At 31.7% G+C, this 22,994-nt stretch overlaps 1 protein-coding gene across 4 annotated transcripts in view; it reads left to right on the top strand.

Moving 5' to 3' along the window:
* LOC126740711 (leucine-rich repeat and calponin homology domain-containing protein) overlaps positions 1-22,994 on the top strand; it is an 87,550-nt gene that overhangs the window by 22,878 nt on the left and 41,678 nt on the right. For all 4 annotated transcript variants that reach the window (XR_007661975.1, XM_050446844.1, XM_050446843.1 and 1 more), the window contains exons 2-6: positions 5,935-6,131; positions 14,584-14,901; positions 14,990-15,227; positions 22,500-22,668; positions 22,896-22,973. Coding sequence is in view for 3 of the 4 variants with exons in the window: in XM_050446844.1 (XP_050302801.1) it covers positions 5,935-6,131; positions 14,584-14,901; positions 14,990-15,227; positions 22,500-22,668; positions 22,896-22,973 (1,000 nt within the window). In the remaining variant the exon portion in view is untranslated. The remainder of the gene's footprint in view (positions 1-5,934; positions 6,132-14,583; positions 14,902-14,989; positions 15,228-22,499; positions 22,669-22,895; positions 22,974-22,994) is intronic.

The raw sequence follows: 22,994 nt of genomic DNA, 5'->3' as shown, positions 1-22,994 counted from the left end.
AAAGCCATGAGCTACAGGGTGTTAAAATCTTAAGAAAAAAAGCGTTTCTTCATCATAACTTTAATAACTTTCCAGATATGTTTATGAAATTTAGCACACGCCCTCCGATTGTCAACAGCCATTTTTTGATATAGGAGATTTTTTAAAGTTTAACCAAGTGACAGGAACGAAGACTAAATATTTTTAAAAAGATTATGTACGCCACTGATTTTCCGTGAAATAAAGACTTTTTTTATAATCACCATTTAATTTAGGGCAAATTGGATTTCTTGACTTTTTCGTCCGACATGCGATTACTTTACGCATGGTCAAATTGTAACTAAAAAAAATATTTATTTTATAAACATGTAAAAACATAAACATATGTGTATAACAATATTTTGTCATTAAAGTATAACAACTCTAATTTTAGAAGTCTAATGGTACTTTAATATTAAATGTGGTGACAACTTTTAACACTCTGTAACTCAAAAGTTACACCCTAAAACATCAGCATCTTATTCTGTAAAACCCTGTATTTTTCTTAATCCACTGAATATGTTTTAATGTGTTGTATACAGCTAAAAATGTACTCTTTAACATTTTCTTTTATTTTCTAACTTAAATAATATACATAATGGGCAAAAGTAGATAGACAAATGGTTTTTTAAAAAAATCAAAGGTAATAAAAATTCTATAATAAAGACACTTAAGTATATCACCTAATTTGGTAAATAATAAGAAATAACTAAATATACGCTGGACAAAAGAAGATAGACAAATTTAAAAAATAACCAATACTCTTTTTTTTTCGAAGTATTTTTTTTTATTACAAACTAAACCATCTACAATATTAGTATTTTGTAAAATACCCATTATTGTCTATTACAACCTGACATCTACGTGGCATTGATTCAATAAGATTGTCTATGAGTTTAAAACCAATATTTTTCCATTTCTGTTGCAACCGTTCGAATAATTCACCTTTATTTGAATAGTTTGTATCCCTAATATCACGATCTACAATTTCCCATAAATTTTCGATATGATTAATATCGGGTGACTGGGATTTCAAAACATTTTAAAACTGGTATTTTTTCTTCTTCGAAAAATAGCTTCATAATTTTGGAGGAATGCTTCGGGTCATTATCTTGCTGGAATTGGAATCTCAATGGTAAATTGTCTTCGACATAGGGCAACATAACATCTCTGAGAATATCCCTGTACATAAACCTGTCCATTATGTCCTCTATGCGATGTAACGGGCCCATTCCATAACCTGAGCAACCCCAAACCATCACTGATCCACCTCCATGCTTAACTGTGGGTTTTGTGTACTTGGGATTCAAACGCTGTCCGGAAGCACGTCTAACATATTTAATTCCATCGGAATTAAACAAATTAAACTTCGATTCGTTGCTCCAGCAAACACGTTTCCATTCATGCTTTGTCCAGTGTATATGCTGACGGGCAAATTCCAATCGGGCTAAGCGATTCTTTTTTGAAAGCAATGGTTTTTTTGCTGGCCTACGTGCAAATAAATTCTCTTCTACCAACATTCGTCTTACAGTCCTTGAGGACACATTACAAATCCCTAGAGCCTGTAATTCTATCTGAATTTGACGAGAAATCATGAAAGGGTTATTCTGGCTAATTTGTTTTAATTTGCGTACAGCTCTAATGTCCATTTTTTTTGGTCGACCAGATTTATTTTTGGCTCTAATGATCCTGTCCTTTCATATCTTTTGATAATTGCCCAAACAGCTTTTCTTTTAATATATCAATTTGACGATCACCCGCGCGATATGCATTAATAATGCGTTGTCTTAAATCAAGAGAGAATCTAATTCCGCGTGGCATGTTGCACCTTGAGTTAAAGAGAAACAATACTATACTAATTTTATTTTATAAATATCTAGACAAAAAAATTATTCCAAAATTGTTTTTGTCTATCTACTTTTGACCAGCTATATTTATATTATTGCTTTATCTGATAGCAAGCAAAATATTTAACTGAAATTTATTGATATCTTTTTATAGACCACCTTACAAATAACAATAATTTAAAATCTAGGGGACCTGTGGGTAAATCTTTAAATAATTAAATGAAAATAATACTTTGTCTATCTACTTTTGGCCACTACTGTATATTTTGAGACTCATCAACAAACTTTTCAGAACAAAAAAATATTCTTAACGAAAATTATTATGGAGTTAATGGAAAAAAGCAACTTGGCAATGTAGATTACCTCATTTGTTTACTCATCCATTGTTGCCACTTTGTGTCGTCTTTCTGGATATTTTTGCATGTGTGAAGCGTCCGATTGATATCCAGCGACGAAAATCAAAAACGCAGCATATGTCGTTAACGTAGTCCGCGTCTGCTGTTATCTAATCGATATAATGCCCGTACCCCCTGAAATTCCCAAGGAATTTTAATAACTTGTCCAGATATTAACAATGAAGAACTAAATCGTATGTCTTTTATAATAAAAAGTTTTATCCAAATCCTTTGGGAGTTACGGCCTTTTTCATTTCTTTAACATTTGACTTTTTAATTCATTTTCACAAAAAATTCGTAGTTTATAGAGGCTTGTAACTGCCATAAATCGATTTAGTTATTAATTTTTTATGTCTGGACAAAAAATTATTAAAATTTCTTGGGAATTTTAGGAGATATAGGCATTCTATCAATTAAATTTGTAATTTGTTTTTTAAAAAATGTATTGTCTATGTATCTGTTGTGTATTTTCAACCAAATTCATGATTAGAGGCTTATAAAAGCTATTTTAATCTACTTGAAACCACAATGGTATGGGAGGAAACCAAATTGATCATCTTGGGTGATTTTAATCTAACCTATTTTAATATCCGTAATAATGATAAAAATGTGTTACTTTCTGAGTTCTTTAGCTTAAATAATTTGAATCAATTTAATAATATTAATACTTTTAGGGGTCGATGCCTGGATCTGCTTGTCTCAAATCTAAAACTTTATAATCTTGGTCACTCTAAACAGCCCTTGGTGACAGAAGACCAGTACCACCCTGCATTGTCATTTGAAATACCCATAAAAGAAGACAGTAATAAGCCTTCTATATCTAGAGAGTTTTTATATGACTTTTCCAAAGGTAATTTTTCTTTACTTTATAATCTACTCAAGGAGTATGATTGGTCTAGCATGCAGAAACAGAATGTAAATGAAAGTCTGGAGTCATTTTATAATATAATGTATGACTGTTTGGACAAAACTGTTCCTAAACAGCTTAAAAAAAGTGCAATTTCCAAACCTCGATTGTGTGGTACTCCATGGATTATGGATTTGGTGCACAAAATTAGAAATAAAAATAAATAACACAAATTATTCACAAAAAATCATCTTAATTCTCATGTAAAAGCTCAGTATTGTGATTTGAGAAAAAGTATTAAGACACAAATAAATCGAGAATATTATGAATACAAAAAAACTCTAGAAAATAACATAAATATCGATCCTAGTTCCTTTTGGCGCACCAAAAAAAGACAGGGAGAGATGCCGGGAAGGATGAGTCTGGATGGCCAAATATGTAGTAGTCCTGATGACATTGCGAATGCCTTTGCACAATATTTTAAATCAGTCTTTGAATCACGAGGGAATGACAGTAAAAGGGTTTCATACTTGGGGGAGGCAGATGTTTCAATTTTTGGAGATAACGGAAAAAGACGTACTGAATAGTATTAAAAAACTAAAGCCAAAAAAGTCTACAGGGGTTGATAATATCCCCGCATATATTTATAAAGAGTTGGCGGAGTTCTTGGTAAAACCTCTGGCATATATTTTTAATTTATAAAAACCAGCGAGTTTCCTAATGCTTTGAAGTATTCTGTAGTAACCCCTATATACAAGAGTGGTGACAGAGGAGATATCAGGAACTATCGGCCTATTAGCTTGATTAATGTCATTGCAAAAGTCTTTGAGATAATATTGCTCAATCAAATGTCTGAATTTCTAAAACCTAAAATCTCCAAATTTCAACATGGTTTTATAATAGATAAGTCCACAGTAACAAATCTTACAGTACAACATAGATCTGAAGCCATATTAAATAAGAACTAATTAGATATTATTTATACAGACTGTGAAAAGGCATTTGATAAGGTTAAACATGATCTGTTGCTGAATGAATTGGTTAAATTAGGCATATCTGAGGATGCCTATTGTTTTTTGCGATCTTATCCGTCGGACTGATGCTTTGAGCTTTGATGCTCTGAGAGCTTTGTCCCCACCTCGGGAGTGCCCCAGGGTAGCAATCTAGGGCCTTTATTTTTTATAAGCTTTATTAACTCATTACCCGACAGCCTTTCCTGCTCGGCTGGCTTATTGTTCGCGGATGATTTCAAATTCTTTAAGACTGTTACATCACGTGAAGACGGCGACAGCCTCTAGTTGGATATTGAGAGTATTAGTAATTGGTTCAAAACCTATGGAATATCATTGAATGTTAATAAATGTTTCCATTAATGAGTATATCCAGTTATCATATTAGCGGCATTAAATTAAACCGTTCCATTGAAACCAGAGACTTGGGTGTTGTTTTTAATTCGAATTTCAAGTTTAATAATCATCTCATGTACATTATACAAAAGGCTCTTAAATCTTTGGGTGTTATAATTAGAAACAGCAAGAATTTTGAAATACCAACTATAATAAGATTATATAATGCCTTGGTGAGACCGCACCTGGAATATGCGTCACATATCTGGATGCCTATGACAATAACACATATTGATCAAGTGGAGAAAAGATTTGCCAGGTATCTCTATGTTAGAAAGCACAATGAATATCCCTATATGATCTCATATACGAGTATGCATAAGACTTTTATGACGGAATCTCTTTTGGATAGGAGAAAACAACAAGCGGTGATATATTTGTTCTTTATTATAAATATATAGTACTTTTTTGCCATTTGTACATAAGCATTTGACATCATTAGATCAGAGATCTTGCAAGCAAACAAACTATCCGTGGTTCCATGGCAATGCTAATTCTAGTGTTTCAATGTTCTAAGATAAAGATTGCAATTCAGTTTCTACTAATTACAATAATTATTTATCCTTGTATTTATTTAATTAATTAATAGAGACATTAGTTTTATGATTTGTTATAATAAAATACTTTGTAATTATTTGGTGTCAAAATGAGCATTTCGTAATAGGCCTTGCCACCTATCTTAAAAAGCACATTTTTTTTCCTAAATTAAGGCCCAATAAATCCCAATTCTTTAAACAAAAAATGTCTTATCGTGGAATTTTTTGCGCAAAACATTTTCACAGAACTATTCGTTTAAATAATGAAGAAACTGCGCCTTTTCCAATTACGAGCTTAAAACAAAGACCGTTTTGTTGTTCGCAAAGGAAATGATGCCACTCGCAATTAAAAAGAGAAAGATATTTTTAAAAAAAAACTACGTCTTCCTACGGATTGTCGTCCTGATACTATACGGGGTGTGGTGCATAGAATATTAAAAAATATTTATTTAATTGTCATATTTGACACCGTTAAAAACCTCTATCCATCTGGACTTAAACGAATAAAAGTCAAATCGATTTACGACTTTTTGATTTGATTATTTTCGGTTTGTGCCTGAGCACGTATAATTGAATAGACGCATTCAGTTGCGAGCATTTCTATTTGTTTTCACTTGGTAAACGCGTGCTGTGTTTAAAACAATAAAACCAATAATACTCCTTATACACAAAAATGTGTCATTTAAATAAACTAAGGGCCCCATTTTATCACTCTTTTAACGGAAATAGGTCAAGATGGTTCACATGATTAAAAAACATCAAAGAAGCACAAAGAACTTTCAGGCTTTATGCTTGGGAGGGCACAGAGGCGGAAAAGTGTGTGAACTAAGATAGGGGTTTTCATCGTGGCAATTATTATAATTTTCTTTTTTTTTTTAATTTCAGATCTTTCGAAAAACCGCTTCAACGAGCTTCCCGAAGAAGTAACGGATTTCCACTTTTTAGAAAGGCTCCACTGTTACCACAACTCGATCCGGCATATTCCTGACACGATAAGTAGCTTGCAATGTTTGAACTTTTTGGATCTCAGCAGGAACCAGCTGACTACTTTGCCAAGGGAAATTTGTCTTTTACCCATACAAGTAAGTTAAAATTGGCTACAGTGGTGCACTTAGGTAAAATATGTTTTTTACTAGATTTTTTTTTGATAAAATACAATTTGCTTAAACTTTTCCTGCAAATCTAGTGGATACGTAAAAATCTCCTGTTGATTGCCTTTAAATGCTTGGATGAATTAAGATAAGAAGTCTGGATCGGGTCAAATTCATTTCTACTCATTGAGGAATATAAAAAATGTCTGGAAGTAATATAAAAATGGTTTGAAATCCCTGGAAAAAAATGGTTTTAATTGTCTTGAAGGAAAACAAATAACTTAAGTAGGTACTGTAAATTACCGAAAAGAGCAAAAAGTGTGCCTGCAAAGAAAATGGTTCCAAGTATTTGGGAGAAAAATCGAAATGGTTCAACTGCTATAAAAAAGGCTTCAAAGGAAATAAATGCTTGGCATGGCTTCAAAAAAATTAAAATTATGCTGCCTTGATTATATTGTTACTGCCTGAAAATAAATAACTTCATATGCTTGGAAGAAACAAACAAAAAACCCTAATTGCCCGGCAAAAAAAAGACATTGCTGTAATTGCCTGAATCGAGTAAAAAATGGCTTTCCAAGGTCTAGGAAAATAAATTAGAACTGGTAAAAAAGAAAAAAAGATGATTGACTTTGTTGCCTGGATAAAAATGACTGTTACTATGGAAAAAAATCAAAAATGGCTTTAAGTGCCTAGAAGAAATTAAAAGATAGCTCGTATCATCTAAGAAATTTAATACATTACTTCAAATGCATGAAAAAAAGGGTTTTTTGCTTTAGAATTGCTTTAAATGCCTAGATAAATAAATGAAAAAGTTTAAGGCCGAAATTCTTAAATTAGGTTTAAATGATTAGAAAAAAGAAAATTAAAATTATGCTGCCTGCATAAAATAATTCATTTATTCAACTGCTTAAGAAAAACAACGAGAGCCTCTAATTGGCCTAAAAAATAGCCCTAATTGGCTGGAAAAATTAATAAATTACTTTACGTAAGATTAACGTACTTTTTGGATCAAAACAATAATAATTTATCATTTTGAAATGAAAATGGATCCAAGGATCTGGAAAAAAAATTTAAAATAGCCTTAACTTCCTGAGAGATAAAATAAACTAAATTAACATAGCTGCACCAAAATAATCAAATAAATATTTCCTTGTCTAGAATAAAATTAAAAAAAAAATTCAATTAGATAAAAGGCAGAGTCATTCTTATATTCCAGGAAAAATAAATGAAAATAACAAAGAGTGAAAATGAAATTTATGCTGCCTGAATAAAATAATTAATTTCATTAACTGCCTAAAAAAACGCAACGATCAACAAAGATTGGCTTCTTTCGTCTTGAAGAAATGAACTGAAATTTTAAAACATGTTTTAATTAGGTAAACCATCAAAGAATGACTTTGAAATGAAAATGACTAAAAAACGTCTGGAAAAAATAAAAATTACGTTGCTTAAAGAAAAAACAATTGTGCCTGGTTAAGGAATATTATAAAATATGCTTAATTGTGTAGCAAAAGAATTAAATTAATTTAACTGCCTCAAAAGTGCAAAAGTCTGGCAAAATAGATAAAAATGGCTAAGAAAAAGTACATAAAATTAAGATTTACTCACTAGATAAAAAAAATAGTTTAACTTTCTGAAAAGAAAATGTATCCATAGGACATAAAGGAACAAATTAAAAATTGCTTTATCTCTCTAAGACAAAGTCATTAACTAAATTACTTTAACTACCTAACAAAGGGTTTTAAGAGCTGAATAAAATTTAAAAAAATATATTTTTCTACTACCGTGCGTAAAATACTCACTTTTACACACTTCCCAAGGTGTCACTTTTTACGCACCAGTGGCTAAAAAAGTCTTTTTACGTACTAGTGCGTAAAAAGTAATTTGTCGTTTATTTGACATTTAATTTATAATTTGTCAAAACGTTTAAAAATTAAGTGCGTAAAGTATTTTTGATTTTTTCTTCGGTAGTAGAAAAAATTTTGTATGTTGCACTTGTGTAAAATCTCCTTTTTTTATGAATGGGAAATTTGTCACTTGAGCCGTAGGCGAATGCGACAATTCCCATGAATATTTTACACACTTGTTACATAAATAACTATTCTATTGACTAAAAAAGCAAATAATGGCTTTAGGTACCTAGAAATAAATGAGAATGACTGGAAAAGATATACATAAAATGGCTTCAAATTTCTGAAGAAAAAAATAATATTCTACAACAGTTTAAAAAAAAAAAAGAAAGAATGGCTCCATGTGCTACGAAATAAATAAAAAATAGCCCCGAAGAAGAAAATAAAGATAGATAAAGAATACCTGAAAAATTAAATAAACTGTCTTCGAGAAGAAATATTCTAAATTAGTTCAACTGACAAGACCTTATTGCCTGGGATCAAATTTTTGAAAATGTCTGAATTGGCTTTAACAGCAATGTCTGGAAAAATAAATTAAAATATTTAAGGAATGCCTGAAAAGAAATGGAACTGGATAGCAGAAAATAACAGATGCCTCAAAATGGCAAAAAGTTACTTTAAGGGCCTGGGAAAATAAATAGTTAAGAGAAAAGTAAAGACGATTGACTTTGAGTATCTAGATAAAAATTGCTTCAACTGCCTGAGAAAAACATAAAAATAAAGTGTCTGAAAAGAGCAAAGAATGTCAAGAGTCTGTAAAAATAATTAACAATGGCCAAGAAAGATTATAAGATTGACTTTTGTTATCTGGAGAACAATTTTTTCAGGCTGTTGCCTAAAAAGAAATAAATGCAAATAGCCTAAAATAAAAGTCTCCAGTGTCTGGAATATTTTTTTATTGGCAAAAACATCAACTTTAGGTGCCTGTTAAATTAATGCCTTTAACTAAAAAAATAGCGTCAAGTTACTGGTAGAAATTTAAAAAATTGCCTGACAAAACAAATATGAATTGCTCACAAGCCAGTTTATCAAATTGACCTTTTCCATTTGGATAAAACATTACTTTAATTTCCTCAAAAGGAAATGGATACAAGAACCTGAAAAAATAGCCTTAAATGCCTGAGAGAAGAAATAAACTTCAACTGAATAAAAAAAAAAACATCAGTTTCGTTCTTAAAACATTAAAAAAAAAATCAATTGGCTTAACAACCAAAGAATGTGCCTGGAAAAAATACAGAAATAACCCTAACTGTTTGAATAATTAAATAAATTTTTTTAAATGAAAAAGTGAATAAGAATGACCAAGAAAAGAGTAAATAAAATTGACCCTTACTACTTAATGCCTCAAAACCACAGACAAGAAATCAAATAAACAACGTCAAAAAAGTAAATGACTTCAACTGCCTGAAAAAAATACAAAATGGCTTTCAGTAACTGGAAAAAAATAGCTGCCTAAAAAAATGGATTTGTGTGCCTAAAATATAAATGACTTCAGCTGCCCAGAAATCATAAAATTACTTTATCAGCCTGAAAGCAATAAGATATATTTAAAACCCTAGAAAACGTAAAAATGTTTTCTCAAATGTCTGTAAAATAAAAACAAATATTTTAATTGGGTAAGAAAAATATCCACAGTTCTCAGAACCGCGACAGTTACAAATTAGATCATACTTTAAAAAAAAGTTATTAATTAATTTATTTTAACATGACTTATTGTTTTTAATTTTTAATTGCTTCAAAAATTTGCAAACGTGTTATTTTTAACAGGATTGTACATCCCCACTCGAGCAGCCGTTGTAAACATTATACACGATTGTTTGTAGTAAATTCGTACCCACATGAACGATTTACATAACAAATTTTCAACAAAACGAACAGTACAGTGTGTAAAACTTGACCTTGACCACCCGAATATGAACAATTTTTTTTTAATGAGTTTCCGTTGTTAATGAGGATTATCAACAAGCGGCGGTAACGAGTAGGCATTTGGAAGTTTTTATTTGAAAATTTTCTTTTGAGGATGATAGAGAACGAGAATATTGATTATCTGAAATATTTCTCACCCTCCTAAGGTCTAAAGCTTACTATTTTTTTATTGCAATGTTTGAGGTGCTTAAAGTGGCTTGTTAATATTTTTACTGAAAATAGTTCTATCACGTCATAAAAAAATATATTTATTACTTATTTTCAAGGTGAAAAAGTCAGATTTTTTTAATGATAAAAGCCATTTATTGTCTTCAAACCTTTAAGCGCCTGGAAAACGCCAAAAATGCCTTAAATTATCGAGAAAATGGGAATAAAATTCTTGAAATGAATAAAATACAACTTCCATAACAACAATAGAAACTGTAAACTCTAGTTGAAATTCAATTGACTGAGAGATATCAACATTCTATTCAAATGTCTGTAAGAAATTAACAAGCTACCTGGTTAAAGAATTTGGTTCAACTCTGAATGAAATAGATACGACTGCAAGTGTCTGGTATAATGAAAATAATGCCTCGACTGCTTGGTAGAAAAAAGATAATTATTTCAACTACATGAAAAAAAGTGCCTAGTAAATTGTCTGGTAAAAAAAGAATACCTTACAATGTCAAACAATCAAAAATGGTCCATTGGGCTAGAAAAAGGACTAATTTATATGAACTGCATGAAGTAATTTGGTGTGTCTGAATGAAATAAGCTACATATTCAATAAGTAATCTAAGAAACGTTTAGTGTGCTTGAAAAAATTGAAAATATTATTTTAACTACTTGAAAAAATGTCTTCTACTGCCCGAAGAAAGAAATTACTATTTCTGATTGAAAAAAAGAATAAAAGTGGGAAAAATGACTTCATCTGCCTGAATTATCTAGTCTATAGATGTTTGATAGGTCTGGAAGAAGTAAAAGTGGCAAATGATGATTTTAGTGCCAAAAGACCTACCTTTTTTGAGGTATTCAAATGATTCAAAAAACCTAATTAACTTGCATGAGACTAGGACTAAATTACTTTGAATACCTGTGAAGAATAAGATATGTAATAAAAATTCGGTTCAACTGCATAAAAGATTTAAAAAAAAATTGATTTAACACACCGACAAGGAAATATTGGCAGTAAGAGCTTTTAAAGCAAGAAAAATAGAAAAATGGGCGAATCGAAATGTACAAATACATGTAAGTGAAGAGAAACCATTTAGTGGAAAGATAATGGTGAAAACACACAAAATGGCTGCAATGTGTCTGCATCAGTTGGACTAACTAGGCATGACTCTAAATATTTCCAAATGCTTGAAAAAACCAGAAAGGCCTTAAATCAAATGTTTCGAAAAAAAAAATTAAAAAGGACTGACTTGCTGAGAAACAAGTATTTAGCAGTAAATTACTAAAAAAATTAATCAAGAAATTACATCAACTTCCTATGAGGAGAACTTTGAGAGAGAAGAGTTACTTCAACTGCCTGAAAATAAAAAGGTTGAGTTCCAATGTTAATAAAAAAAATGTTAACTACGGAAATAATGAGTATTTTTCTGTTATTTAGCATTAAGTCTACAAAAAAATATGCACAACAATTTATAAAAAGTATAGAGGCACTTAAATATGAGAATAAAACTAAAAGTTCTGAATTGTTTTTAAGGAGAACACTAATATCTAAAACTAAACATATACTAATAAAAAAAGTTAAAAATTAATTAAAACTGTATAAATAAAATTAACTTAAGACACACAATGTAAAGATAAAAAATAAGACACATACACTTACACATTAAAATTCGATAAAAATGAACACAACTTACAACCTATCTAAAATAAATTTGCTCATAAGCCTCTTGAACTGTGTTAAATTATCACAGGTAATTTATTGAATTCTATTAAGCCTCTGTACAGGAGAGAGTTGAGCAACTGATCTGATACTAATAAAAAAAGTTAAAAATTAGTGAAAACTGTATAAATAAAATTAAGGTAAGACAGTATCTATAGACAATATACTATCAGTATAAAATCTGTGCGATTTCTAGTACCATAATTATGGACCTCTTCAAAAACTCCTAATTTATCACATATGTAGGTAGGTAAAAGATGTTATTTTAACTTAGAAATAAATAAATAGACACTAAACATAATTCTTTGGTTGACAGACAGCATATTTAGGACACTTAACATAGATTTCACAGGAGTATAACAATTACATTTTAAAATCAGTCTTAAATTGAACAGCAATGTTGAGCAAAACTGCAAATGTGGGAGTGCAATGGCATTATATAACATCAATTTTGTGTGCATTGACAAATTGCTTCCGATTCCTGTTAAAAAAAAACAAATTTTTTTGAGAATTTTCTCATTATGTAGTCTGCATATGCATGATAATTTAAAAATTACCCCCAGATATTTAATTTCTTTCTCGTAAGCAATATTTTCCATTTACAGTTATTTGTACATTATCATTGTCTTCCTGAAAGAAATAATTTGCTTCAACTTGACCCAAAGTGCATGAGAAAAACTAAAATGGATGGGAAATAGAACATGGAAGAATGGAATTGAAACAAATATCTAAATTGTGCACAAATACAGAAAAGAAAATAAAAATTAACTCACATGAAGCCAAATATTTTGGAGTATTTCAATAGAAAATATAATTTTAAAAACAATAATACTACACATGTCAAAAAATGACACAGAACATCAGCAAAGAATGTGAAACATGAAAAATTTGATTTTTTCTGCTCAAAAAGCAATGGAGGCCACATCATACAAAGACGTTTTCCATAGAATCATGAGGTTTCAGCTGGTTATGACCTAAGTAGATCATCTTGCAGTATTTGATAATGTTGAAAACAACCAACAATATCATTTATAAATATTTTGAAAAATAAGAGTTCAATATTCCTAACTTGAGGTGTTTTAGAAGGATGAACAGGTCTGATCTCAAAAACTAGCTTGAGAGCCATAATGTATGCACTTTATACCTGAAACATTTTGCCACACATACCATACCTGCACAGCTTATCTGTTAGTAGTGCTTTTCTTTGCAATTATTGAAATCGTTTTGGAATCATTTAGATACGCTCTAAATATTAAAATTCAAACAACTCAATATATCGCTTTTGTTCTTACAAATACAAATCAGTCAGATTTTAACACAATAGGCAGTTTTCGCAACCATTAAAAATATCACCAGTAACCACTAATTGACATGTACGATATTTGAAGTGTCATTTATCGTATATACCTACTGACACCCTCCGCTGTCCATAGACATAGCCATAAACATAGCGAACGCTAATGTTGTTTAAATTCTGTTTAGGATACAGTGTTTAAATTAAAATTGCTATAGATATTGGCCCGGTTTATATTATTAATAGGTGGATTAATTATTCCTAACAATAGAGCATCATCTAAGTCGCTGTCAGAGCTGATGGAGGATACTAAAAGTCCTCAATCATATTGTAACTTTAGGTACTTTTCAATTTTTAAATAACGCTACCTAATTTAATTAGATATCATATAAGTAGATCAAATATTAATCACATATCTATAATTTGTTTAATATCAAATAGAAATGAGGTTAACACACAAAGAAAACAATGAAAACGAATTTCTTGAAAATAAAGCTTTTTGCTATTGTTAAGTTAGCGGTAAACGTGTCACCTATTTCGAAAACACTCTTTGCAGAACTGTCAAACAGCGGCTAAGATAACGTTTATGTCTATGTTAACCGTCAAAACGTATTCATCTTCGAAAACTGTCTAATAACCAATAACAAATTGTTATATGGAAGGAAAATTAAATGTCTGAAAGACCTTATTGGTATCATAGTTGATAGTCATCTTAAGTCGGAACAGCATGGACTTTATTTGCAAAAGAACATCTATAAACATATAGTTTATAAATTTGTTTGTGATACCTTTCCTTACATATGGAATTCTAACATGGAGTGAAAGTTATCGAAATAATCTTAGATAATTCTTTTTTTTTCTTGAACTGCCTGGGAAGAATGAAATATTCCAACTGCTTGGCATCTTTCATGAAATTGATGAAAATTATTAAAAGTTTTTCATGCTCAGAATCCAGATTTTCTTCCAGACAATTAAAGTCATTCTTATTCCAAGTTTTTTCCAAGAAGTCACTTTTTTCAGATATTGAAAACACTTCAGCTCTTCTATACTAGTCATAAAAAAAAATCCGGGAAATTGAGGCATTATTTTAAAGTTACAACTACTCAAGTATTTTTCTAGTTTTTTTTGCAAGAAACTGAATGTTATTACTTATTAATAAATAAAATATAAAAATGGCATCTTGTCTTATCTAAATTACCGGAAAGAAATAAAGGTAATGTCTAGAAAAAATTGCGCCATGGCTTAAAAACTGTTTTAAAAATGGGATATATAACTGTCAGATTCTTTTTGATGTTCTTAAACTAAAAAATTAGTTTAAGAACATCAAAAAATGAAATTAAAAGAAAATTAATTAAAAATGTAACTAAGTATTGTACAAATTCTTAGTTGAAGTTTTTTGATGTTAATTTTACTTTCATTATACCATTTTCTCCATAGATTCTCCTGGTCTCGAACAACCGACTCTCCTGCCTACCGGACGATCTCTATAAAATGTCCCATCTAACCGAACTGGACGCCTCTTGCAACCAAATAACCCATTTCCCCCCTCGAATGGGAGAGCTACGCTCCTTACAATCTCTGGTTTTACGCAGCAACCTTCTACTCGCCGTACCAGTAGAAATAACATTCTTGAAACTGATGAGGCTGGACCTTAGCGCGAACAGAATCAACACCTTACCAATAGAGATGCGAGAAATGGATAGCATTATCGATTTAATCATCGATGAGAACCCTTTAATGAGTCCACCAGCTAGTGTAAGTCTTGTTTTCGGTTGATTACTACACGTTGGATTTGCCTCTAAACTAAATTGTTTAGTTCCATAATTAATGATTGATTTTGCAGCTATGTAAACGGGGACGAGTGCACATCTTTAAATATTTGGAGATTGAGGCGATGAAAATCGCAAGTAAAACCGGCGGGAATACCGGGACTCTCGGGAGAAGATCGAGGAAGGGCGGGGCGGGATCTCCCGGACCTTCTCACCTCGCCACGAGGTTAAAACACAAGAGGCAAAATGTGGATAGTGGGTACAGTACCAGTAGCGATTGTTACGAGAAGAGGTGGTCGCAGGAGTTGGGAGGTAATTAAAGACATTAACCGTTCATTGTACTAGAATATATATATACAGGTGTGGCCAACTCAGTTCTTGGGTGTGGAAGTCAATATATTAATTCGCAATAGTGCGGGTAACTAATGAAATTACTAATAAAGCAAATAGAGAAAGTGAGATTTTGGACCAAGAGAATAGTAGGCTAAATAGTGGTTAAGAAATTGCCAACGCTTTTAATGCTTTTTTGCAAATGTAAGGAAAAACTTGCTTGCAATACCTGAACCCATATTTTTGAGATCGGTCTCAAGTACAATGTATTAAAAAATTAAACAACAAAAAATCACAAGAACATGATAAAATAACAGTGAATCACAGGTCTCACATATATTGAAAACAAAGTTAAAAGATGATACTCGTTTCGCCTGTACTGAGCATCATCAAATCTTCTATAAGGAAAAAACAACAATAATATTTTTTTTTTATAAGGTATTTCCCAGGGGGTGGCGAAATTCTTTAAACCTTTTAACATCTCAATCGATTTTAAGACTTCTAATTCCGTAAAGCGAAATCTGTTTAAACCATTGGATAAGCCAGATCCGCTTTCGAAATCGGGAGTTTATAGTTTGAATTGTGCCGATTGCCCTACGATTTATGTGGGACAGTCCGGGTGGAAAATTTCAACAAGGGTACAAGAACATCTAGGTCTGGTGAACAAGTTTAAAGCCACCGATATTGTCGAGACCAAGTCAGCGTTTGCCAATCATTTATTGTCAACAGGTCATATTTTTTCCTACCCCAATAATGTAGTAGTGGTTCATGAAAAAGCTGGATCTTCTAGAGAAGCTAGAGATTACAAGAGCGAAGAAGAGTCCAGTTTTAACTTGCGTTAACGACGTATTCAATTTTGAGCCGGGACTCATTTTTAATAACATCTTGTAGTCCCCTCCTTTCTTTCCAAACTATCGCATGAATGGTGTGGCCTAGCGGTCAACGCAGCAAACAGTAACAGTCTTGCTGCAAGATTGTAGGTTCAAATCTCGATAGTTCCTTTTTTACTTTTTTATTATTTTCTTCTATTTAAGTTCTATGTTATTGTTTTTTATATATTTGTGACGTCAGTTTTTTTAAATTTATATTTTACCGTTCAGTGTGTGTGTATATTTGACCCAGACTTCTTTCAATAATAACTTAATGCATACTTTGTGTTTTCACTAATAAAAATAAAAACGGAAGTCCAGGGTAAAAATTTATCACAAAATGAGGTTAGGTTAACAGAAAACCTTCATGCAATTCGCGGGTGCATGTGAAAAAGGTGTTATGTCATTTTTTTGTCAAAACTGATTTATGTCAGAAGCCGAATTTAAAAACCCTCCTTTACGTATGGGAATAACGAACTAAGTCATTATACACGCGTAAGCCAATTTTTTTTCAATGTGTCTAACGAGATAAGTTACACTTTTATCGTGTGAAATGCTCTATGTCAGACATACTACAAATGCATTTTAGTTTTTTTGCAATCACGCGTGAAAAGGGATTTAAGTCAAACATATGGCTTATTTCACAGCAAAATATTTAACACCTGTTCCAGTTCCTATATCTAGTGAAAAGAAAAGTAATCTTATAGATCTGCTGCCATACATTAGCGACACTTTTGCGGATTTTTATAAAAATTTGACCACCACCAAAGACAAAAATGCTGATACATATCCTGATACAAGTTCAGATGAAACAAGTGATGAGTAATATTTTATTTCTCTTAAAACAACTTGAATATGTTCTTTGCTTTAAAATTAAATGCTTTTGAGTTGAAGAAACAGTTCATTGCTTGAATTGGAGTTTAAAGTTAAGGTAAGTAAAACTCTTTAAGTCGTCTTCCAATATTTAATAAATTTAGAAAAATTTATATATATTCTCTACATGTTTCGAGAGTGTAAACTCTCATCTTCAGGAGAATAACTACAAAAGTAATGGTCTTAAACTAATATAAGTACAAATGCAAAATGATGGAAACTTACCCTTGCACTGACATTTTCGCAATAATGCCACACCTTCTTATGTTAAACCATATAGATTACCTTTTTCACAAAAAGATAAAATACATAAAAAAGTAACTAAAATGTGCCAAGATGGTATAGTTGAAAGGGCACAAAGTGAATGGAATTCTCCAGTTTTATTGGTTCCAAAAATAGAAACTGAAGATGAGAGTTTACACTCTCGAAACATATGTAGAGAATATATATAAATTTTTCTAAATTTATTAAAATTGGAGGACAACTTAAATAGTTTTACTTACCTTAAATGCTTTTGTTGGTACATTCGTTAATTAAAATAATATTTCCAATCCTTTGTTTTTTTTTATTGTGTAAAAAGAGTTATGTCCAATTTTTTAGAAATCTAAATGTTGTAAGTCAAAAAAAATGTAAATACTATTTTATACCAAACACTAGAAAACTTTATTTACTTTACAATAAAAATGCTCCTTTTATTCTACTTGATTCTAAGCAAAAAAAAATATATGTTTAAAGTTTTAGTCACAGCCCAAAATAACACTTCAAGTGCGAATTACTAAAATTCGCTATTTTTGACATACAACTTTTTTCCCATGCACCCGCAAATTATAATATAATATAATTCTTCTCAAACTCACCATATTCACGTAAATTTGTTGCTAACAATAGTTTCTTCTATAAACTTTTCAAAAACAGCATTTCAGAAAGAATTATATACAAAGAACATATTGCGATTATTAATGGTTTCTCAATTAATTTAATAAATAAATTATTTTTTGACTTTTACAATAAATTTAAATTATCTTAGAACATAGTGCGTAATAAACCAGATACACACAAGATTAAAATTTCATTGTCTAAGTTATTTTGGTAGAGTATCCAACACTCTTTATAATCATTTCATTAACACTAAGGACAAGAAAGATGACTTAACTTAATTCGGGAGTTTATTCGTTGAGCTGCTGATATTGCAATGCAGTTTATGCCATATTTATGCGTCAAATTCACATTAGGATATTGAAACACTTAAGTCTGTATAACAAACATAGGCGAACCATCTATAGGACATTCTACTACCATACATGAGAATGTAAAATGTTGGAAGATTCTTCTAGAAAAATTGGAAATAACAAAAGCCAAGAAAAGTTCATTGCTCAACTATATGAACGACATTTTTAATTTTGAACCTCACTTGCTTTTCAACATTTTCATCTTGCCTTCAGATTCTCCTTAAATAAAATAAAACAAGTGCACTAAACCAAGCCAATCTAATGCAAGGCTTAATGCTACCTACTTATAGAGCTACATGGTTCAATCCCTAAATTCGACACCACTTTTTTCAATTTTCATCTATTCTTTATTTTATTTTTTGTGTTTAACCCTACTCACCTTTTATTTTGTTAATATTTTTAATATGTGATAACTAGTCTCCTTGCTATTTTGTTACTTCTAATTTTTACCCTGGACTTGTAAGATCTAGTGTTGTTTTTCTTTTTTATTATTGAATACTGTAGCGGGGGTTCCTACGTACTCGCCGTATGTCCACCCTCTAACTTTTGACGTCGCAGGGTATCCGTCAACCCCCCTCACTATTTCTTTGTACAGTTATAGGAGAAAAAGTTGACAAAATGCCTCGGGCGCCACTCTAAGTAATTAAAGGAGCTTAGAGTCCCCTCGGGTAAGCCTTGAGACGGTGGAAAAACCAGGTAAAGATTGAAAGTAGACTGTCCGGTTATAATGAGATCTTATTGCTCTTAATCTTTATTATTACAAATACTAATAAGTAAATAACAGGCTTAAAACTAAATGAACAAAACTGTCCTTAAAATCTAACAATCCCCCATTACCAACTTCTATGATTAAGCACAGGCAGTTATTTGGGAAAATGTACCGGAAAATTCGGCACTCTATTAATGACGCAAAATATTATGATTTAAGGGACGGGGTTGTGATGTTTTGTACAAGCGGTTACGGATGACATTCGTGAAGCAAAGCCGGAAACTCAACGCCAATCAAGCGAAGCAATCTCAATCAATCGGTCAACATTTTCCCCCTGCTCTGTTAATATACGAATAATAATTATATTATCACGGACTCGGTTATTACTTGTCTTTTACCACTTTGAGAAGTAATACTAAATAAACGCGGCTACTGCCTGCCCTACAAAACACGAAGAAAGATAGTGTCCAAGCAGTAGTTTTACTCAATAAAATAATTAACGGAACGGTACGGTCGCGGACAGAGCAGAAAATAAAAAGTCAACAATAAAAATTATCAGTTAAATATTAAATAAATCCGCAGTGAGTGTTTCTCTGGTTGCAAACAAGAATGTAACTTTTCGCGAACGGAAGTAATGAAACGTTGGTTTAATTACCCGTTTACTACCTGCCCCACAAAACACGAAGAAAGATAGTGTCCAGGCACCTGTTAATAATATTCGCGACTGTGGCTTGTACTACAAAACACGTCTTCCAAGCTTGTAAAAATGGCAACTAAAATACCGTAACGCGGATAATTTTACGATTATTTTATCAAGATACCCCGTTTACTACCTGCCCTACAAAACACGAAGAAAGATAGTGTCCAGGCATCAGTTAATAATCGCGGCTGTTGCTTGCCCCACAAAACACGAAGAAAGATGGGCCCAAACAACAGTTTCAAAATAAAATCAAACGGAACGGAACGATATCAGTTAAGTAGCACGGGTTCGATAAAGATCTTAATACGCGAGCTTGGAAGCGGCCGGTCAACTGTCAACAGGTGGCTCTTACCTAACCCAATTCACACTATCAACGTCAAGACACAATTAAACGTAAATATTGAAAATTTAACGGTATGGAAATACGGAAATATTACTGGTACTTCGCTCGAAAGGTATGGTACGAACTTAATGCGACGAATGTGTCACCTTGGTGGACCTGGAACCTTTTTATACTCATCACAATAATTTAGATGCCGACGACCTCCTCTGAATCAATCGTGGGATAAAAATGCAATTGGGAAAACTTAATGAAAATAGAGTTTTTCCGCATGAAAACGGTACGGATTTATAGGCTTTTGACCTTATATGGTAAGCAAACTTAGTTTCAGCTCTCAAAACCGGGTATTTCTAGGTGAAAACAGCGGGACAAAAGTTGGTCACATGTGTACAAGAAAACCGGCTTTTCAGGAAAACCGCGGGAAACGGAAATATAATTTATATTATATTTTGCCACACCAGGCATGCCCCTTTATTTAACAGGGCTTCCCAAGGTAGGTAAACCTTGAAACTTGCAAAATAGAACATGTAAACAACGCAACAGCATGAAAGGAAAATTTCATGAAAATAACCGGAAAACTGGAAGCATAGTGATGAAAACCCTCTCAGTTTTAGGCATTTGTGGTTCTTTATTATCCTAAGAATAACCAGGGCTAAAAACAATGAAGGCCAGAGACTAGAACATAGTCAACAGAGAACTAAGTATAACCTATAAGAAATCGAATCTTTCCAGGATACTATCAGTCTAGAAACTTCTTTAAGTTGGTTTCCTTATGTATGTTTACAATTACAAACCCCTCATGACTCACAGGTAAAGCTTAAAATGTATCTTTTTGTTATGTAAATTATAAAATTAGAGGTTAAATGTTAACGGAGCACAATTATCTAAGTTTTCTTATAAAATACTGCCTGGGCTAACCCTTATTACTATAAAATAAAGACAAAATCTTGTAACTTACACAACGTAAGCAGTTATTAGTTTATAATTTTAGTGTAATTTAGAATTAATTAAAAGTGTTCGTAAGATTTATTATTTCTGATTCCTTACAGAAGATCTGATGATGCCTAGTACAGGCAAAACACGCGTCATTTTTTTACTTTGTATTCGATATATGTGGCTTATAATTTGATTTATTACTGTTTCATACTTAATTTATTTACATTTATTATTAATAAGATTCTAGAACACGGAGAAGTCCCTTTTAAATCACGATATCTGTCGTGACGTCAATATGTAAACCTGATAAAATGACAAATTATAGCTCTATTACCCAAATCAACGTGGTAATAAAATGAAATGGAAAAATGTGTTCATCTAAATTTTTAGGTTATAGACAAGCTATGGTCTAGAGTATTCTCATTTGGGCCTGAAATGCTATTCATGCTCAAAATCTGTAATAATGATTGAATTGAATGTCTATCTATTTATTAGCAAATGTAAGTCAGTATATATAACTATAGCGTTTCTCCTTATCACTCCCTACTAGTTAGACTTCACTGTTAACCATGAATGTGGAAATGAACAAGTTTGGAGTTGGGTTGTTTATCTGGTATTAAAATGGGCACTATCGTCAAAACTGACAGAATTATGGATCCGTATACATATCTAGAAATATTAAGTGATAATATTCTTTTCATATGCAGAGGAAAACATGCCATTGCAATGGCGGTTTTAACACGACAATCATCTAAAGCATATGGTTAAAATCATTAAAAAAAATTTGAGGGCCAAAAAATTACTATTCTACAGTGGCCAGCCCAGAGTCCTGACATTAATCCCATAGAGAACCTAGTTGACAAAAAAAATAGTAGTAAGCATTCTGAAAAATATAACTGATTTGTTTGCTGCTTGGCACTTTATAGCCTTAAGGAATCGAATTGAATCTATGAAGAGGAGATACCCTGCATATTTTTCATTTTTATATGCGTCTCAATTTGGTTTCAGTTGAAGTTTACCTCCAAGTTGAACTTAATTTTTAGTTATGGTAATTGGTCTAATATATCCTAACCTATATCTTCTCTAGTATGTAACTTCGCTTTAGAATCCTTGGGGATGAACATTTTTATGTTCAAAACATGCAGGACATAATACATTAGTGAGTGTAGGGAGACCGTATGTGTTTCATTTACCTCCTTTTTCGGTTTCATCCCTGAGTATTTTATGCCTTTCAGGCATTTTAAATTAATTTTTTATTTTTGTGTTTCCTTGTATTCAGTTGAGCTGTTCCAGTATTTCATTAAGAGTGTCGAAGTCGTTGACAATATGCTGTGTAGAAAGTTTCAAAAGTTCGAAAAACTGAAGCTATACTCAATATAGTACCCATAAGACGAGAGGAGGTTAAAGATGGGACAAAACCTGTTAAAGTCGTTAAACAATTAAAACCATTTTCTACCATTACGGTTTTTCTCGTGTACTTTACGATAATAAATGAGTGCCAAACTTAACTGATCTTGTAACTATTACCCTATACCACATACATTTATTATTCATATGTGTTGCTATAAAATTTAACTTAACATTTTATTTATTAATAGGTGACGAAAAGTCTTCTTGGCCTTCAACCCCGATCTTAGGGCGTAACATTGACCACATCAAGTCTACTACTTCCACCCCTTCGACCATCTCACCCGCCACCGTTGAGGACGATTTTAGCAAAAACGGAGATCATTTAGACAAACCTGACGGACAATTGAATGGCACAAGGTGAGTGAAACTCCAGTTTTAATTTTTATATATGATACTTTCCATTTTTTTAGGAAGAAAATGTTCAACATCTTTCTAATAATCTTCATTGTAGCTTTGTCTATGAATTTTCCGAAATTTTATTGATATTGGGCAGGTAGCACTACTAACAGCACCTGTTTTTTTGTGTTGCCTGCTTTGTACACGATTTTTTTTGTGACACGTTGGTTTTTTTGTGTTTTTTTTAGTGCTCGTCTTAGTCCTTGCGGTGATCTAATCATTAATGGGAACTCTAACGATGACACACCCAAGATACAGACTTATAGGTAAGAAACATTTGAAAATAA

Source organism: Anthonomus grandis, chromosome 9 (genome assembly GCF_022605725.1).
Source record: "Anthonomus grandis grandis chromosome 9, icAntGran1.3, whole genome shotgun sequence".
Classification (NCBI taxonomy): Eukaryota; Metazoa; Arthropoda; class Insecta; order Coleoptera; family Curculionidae; genus Anthonomus; species Anthonomus grandis.
This window is presented reverse-complemented; position numbering and strand designations above follow the sequence as displayed.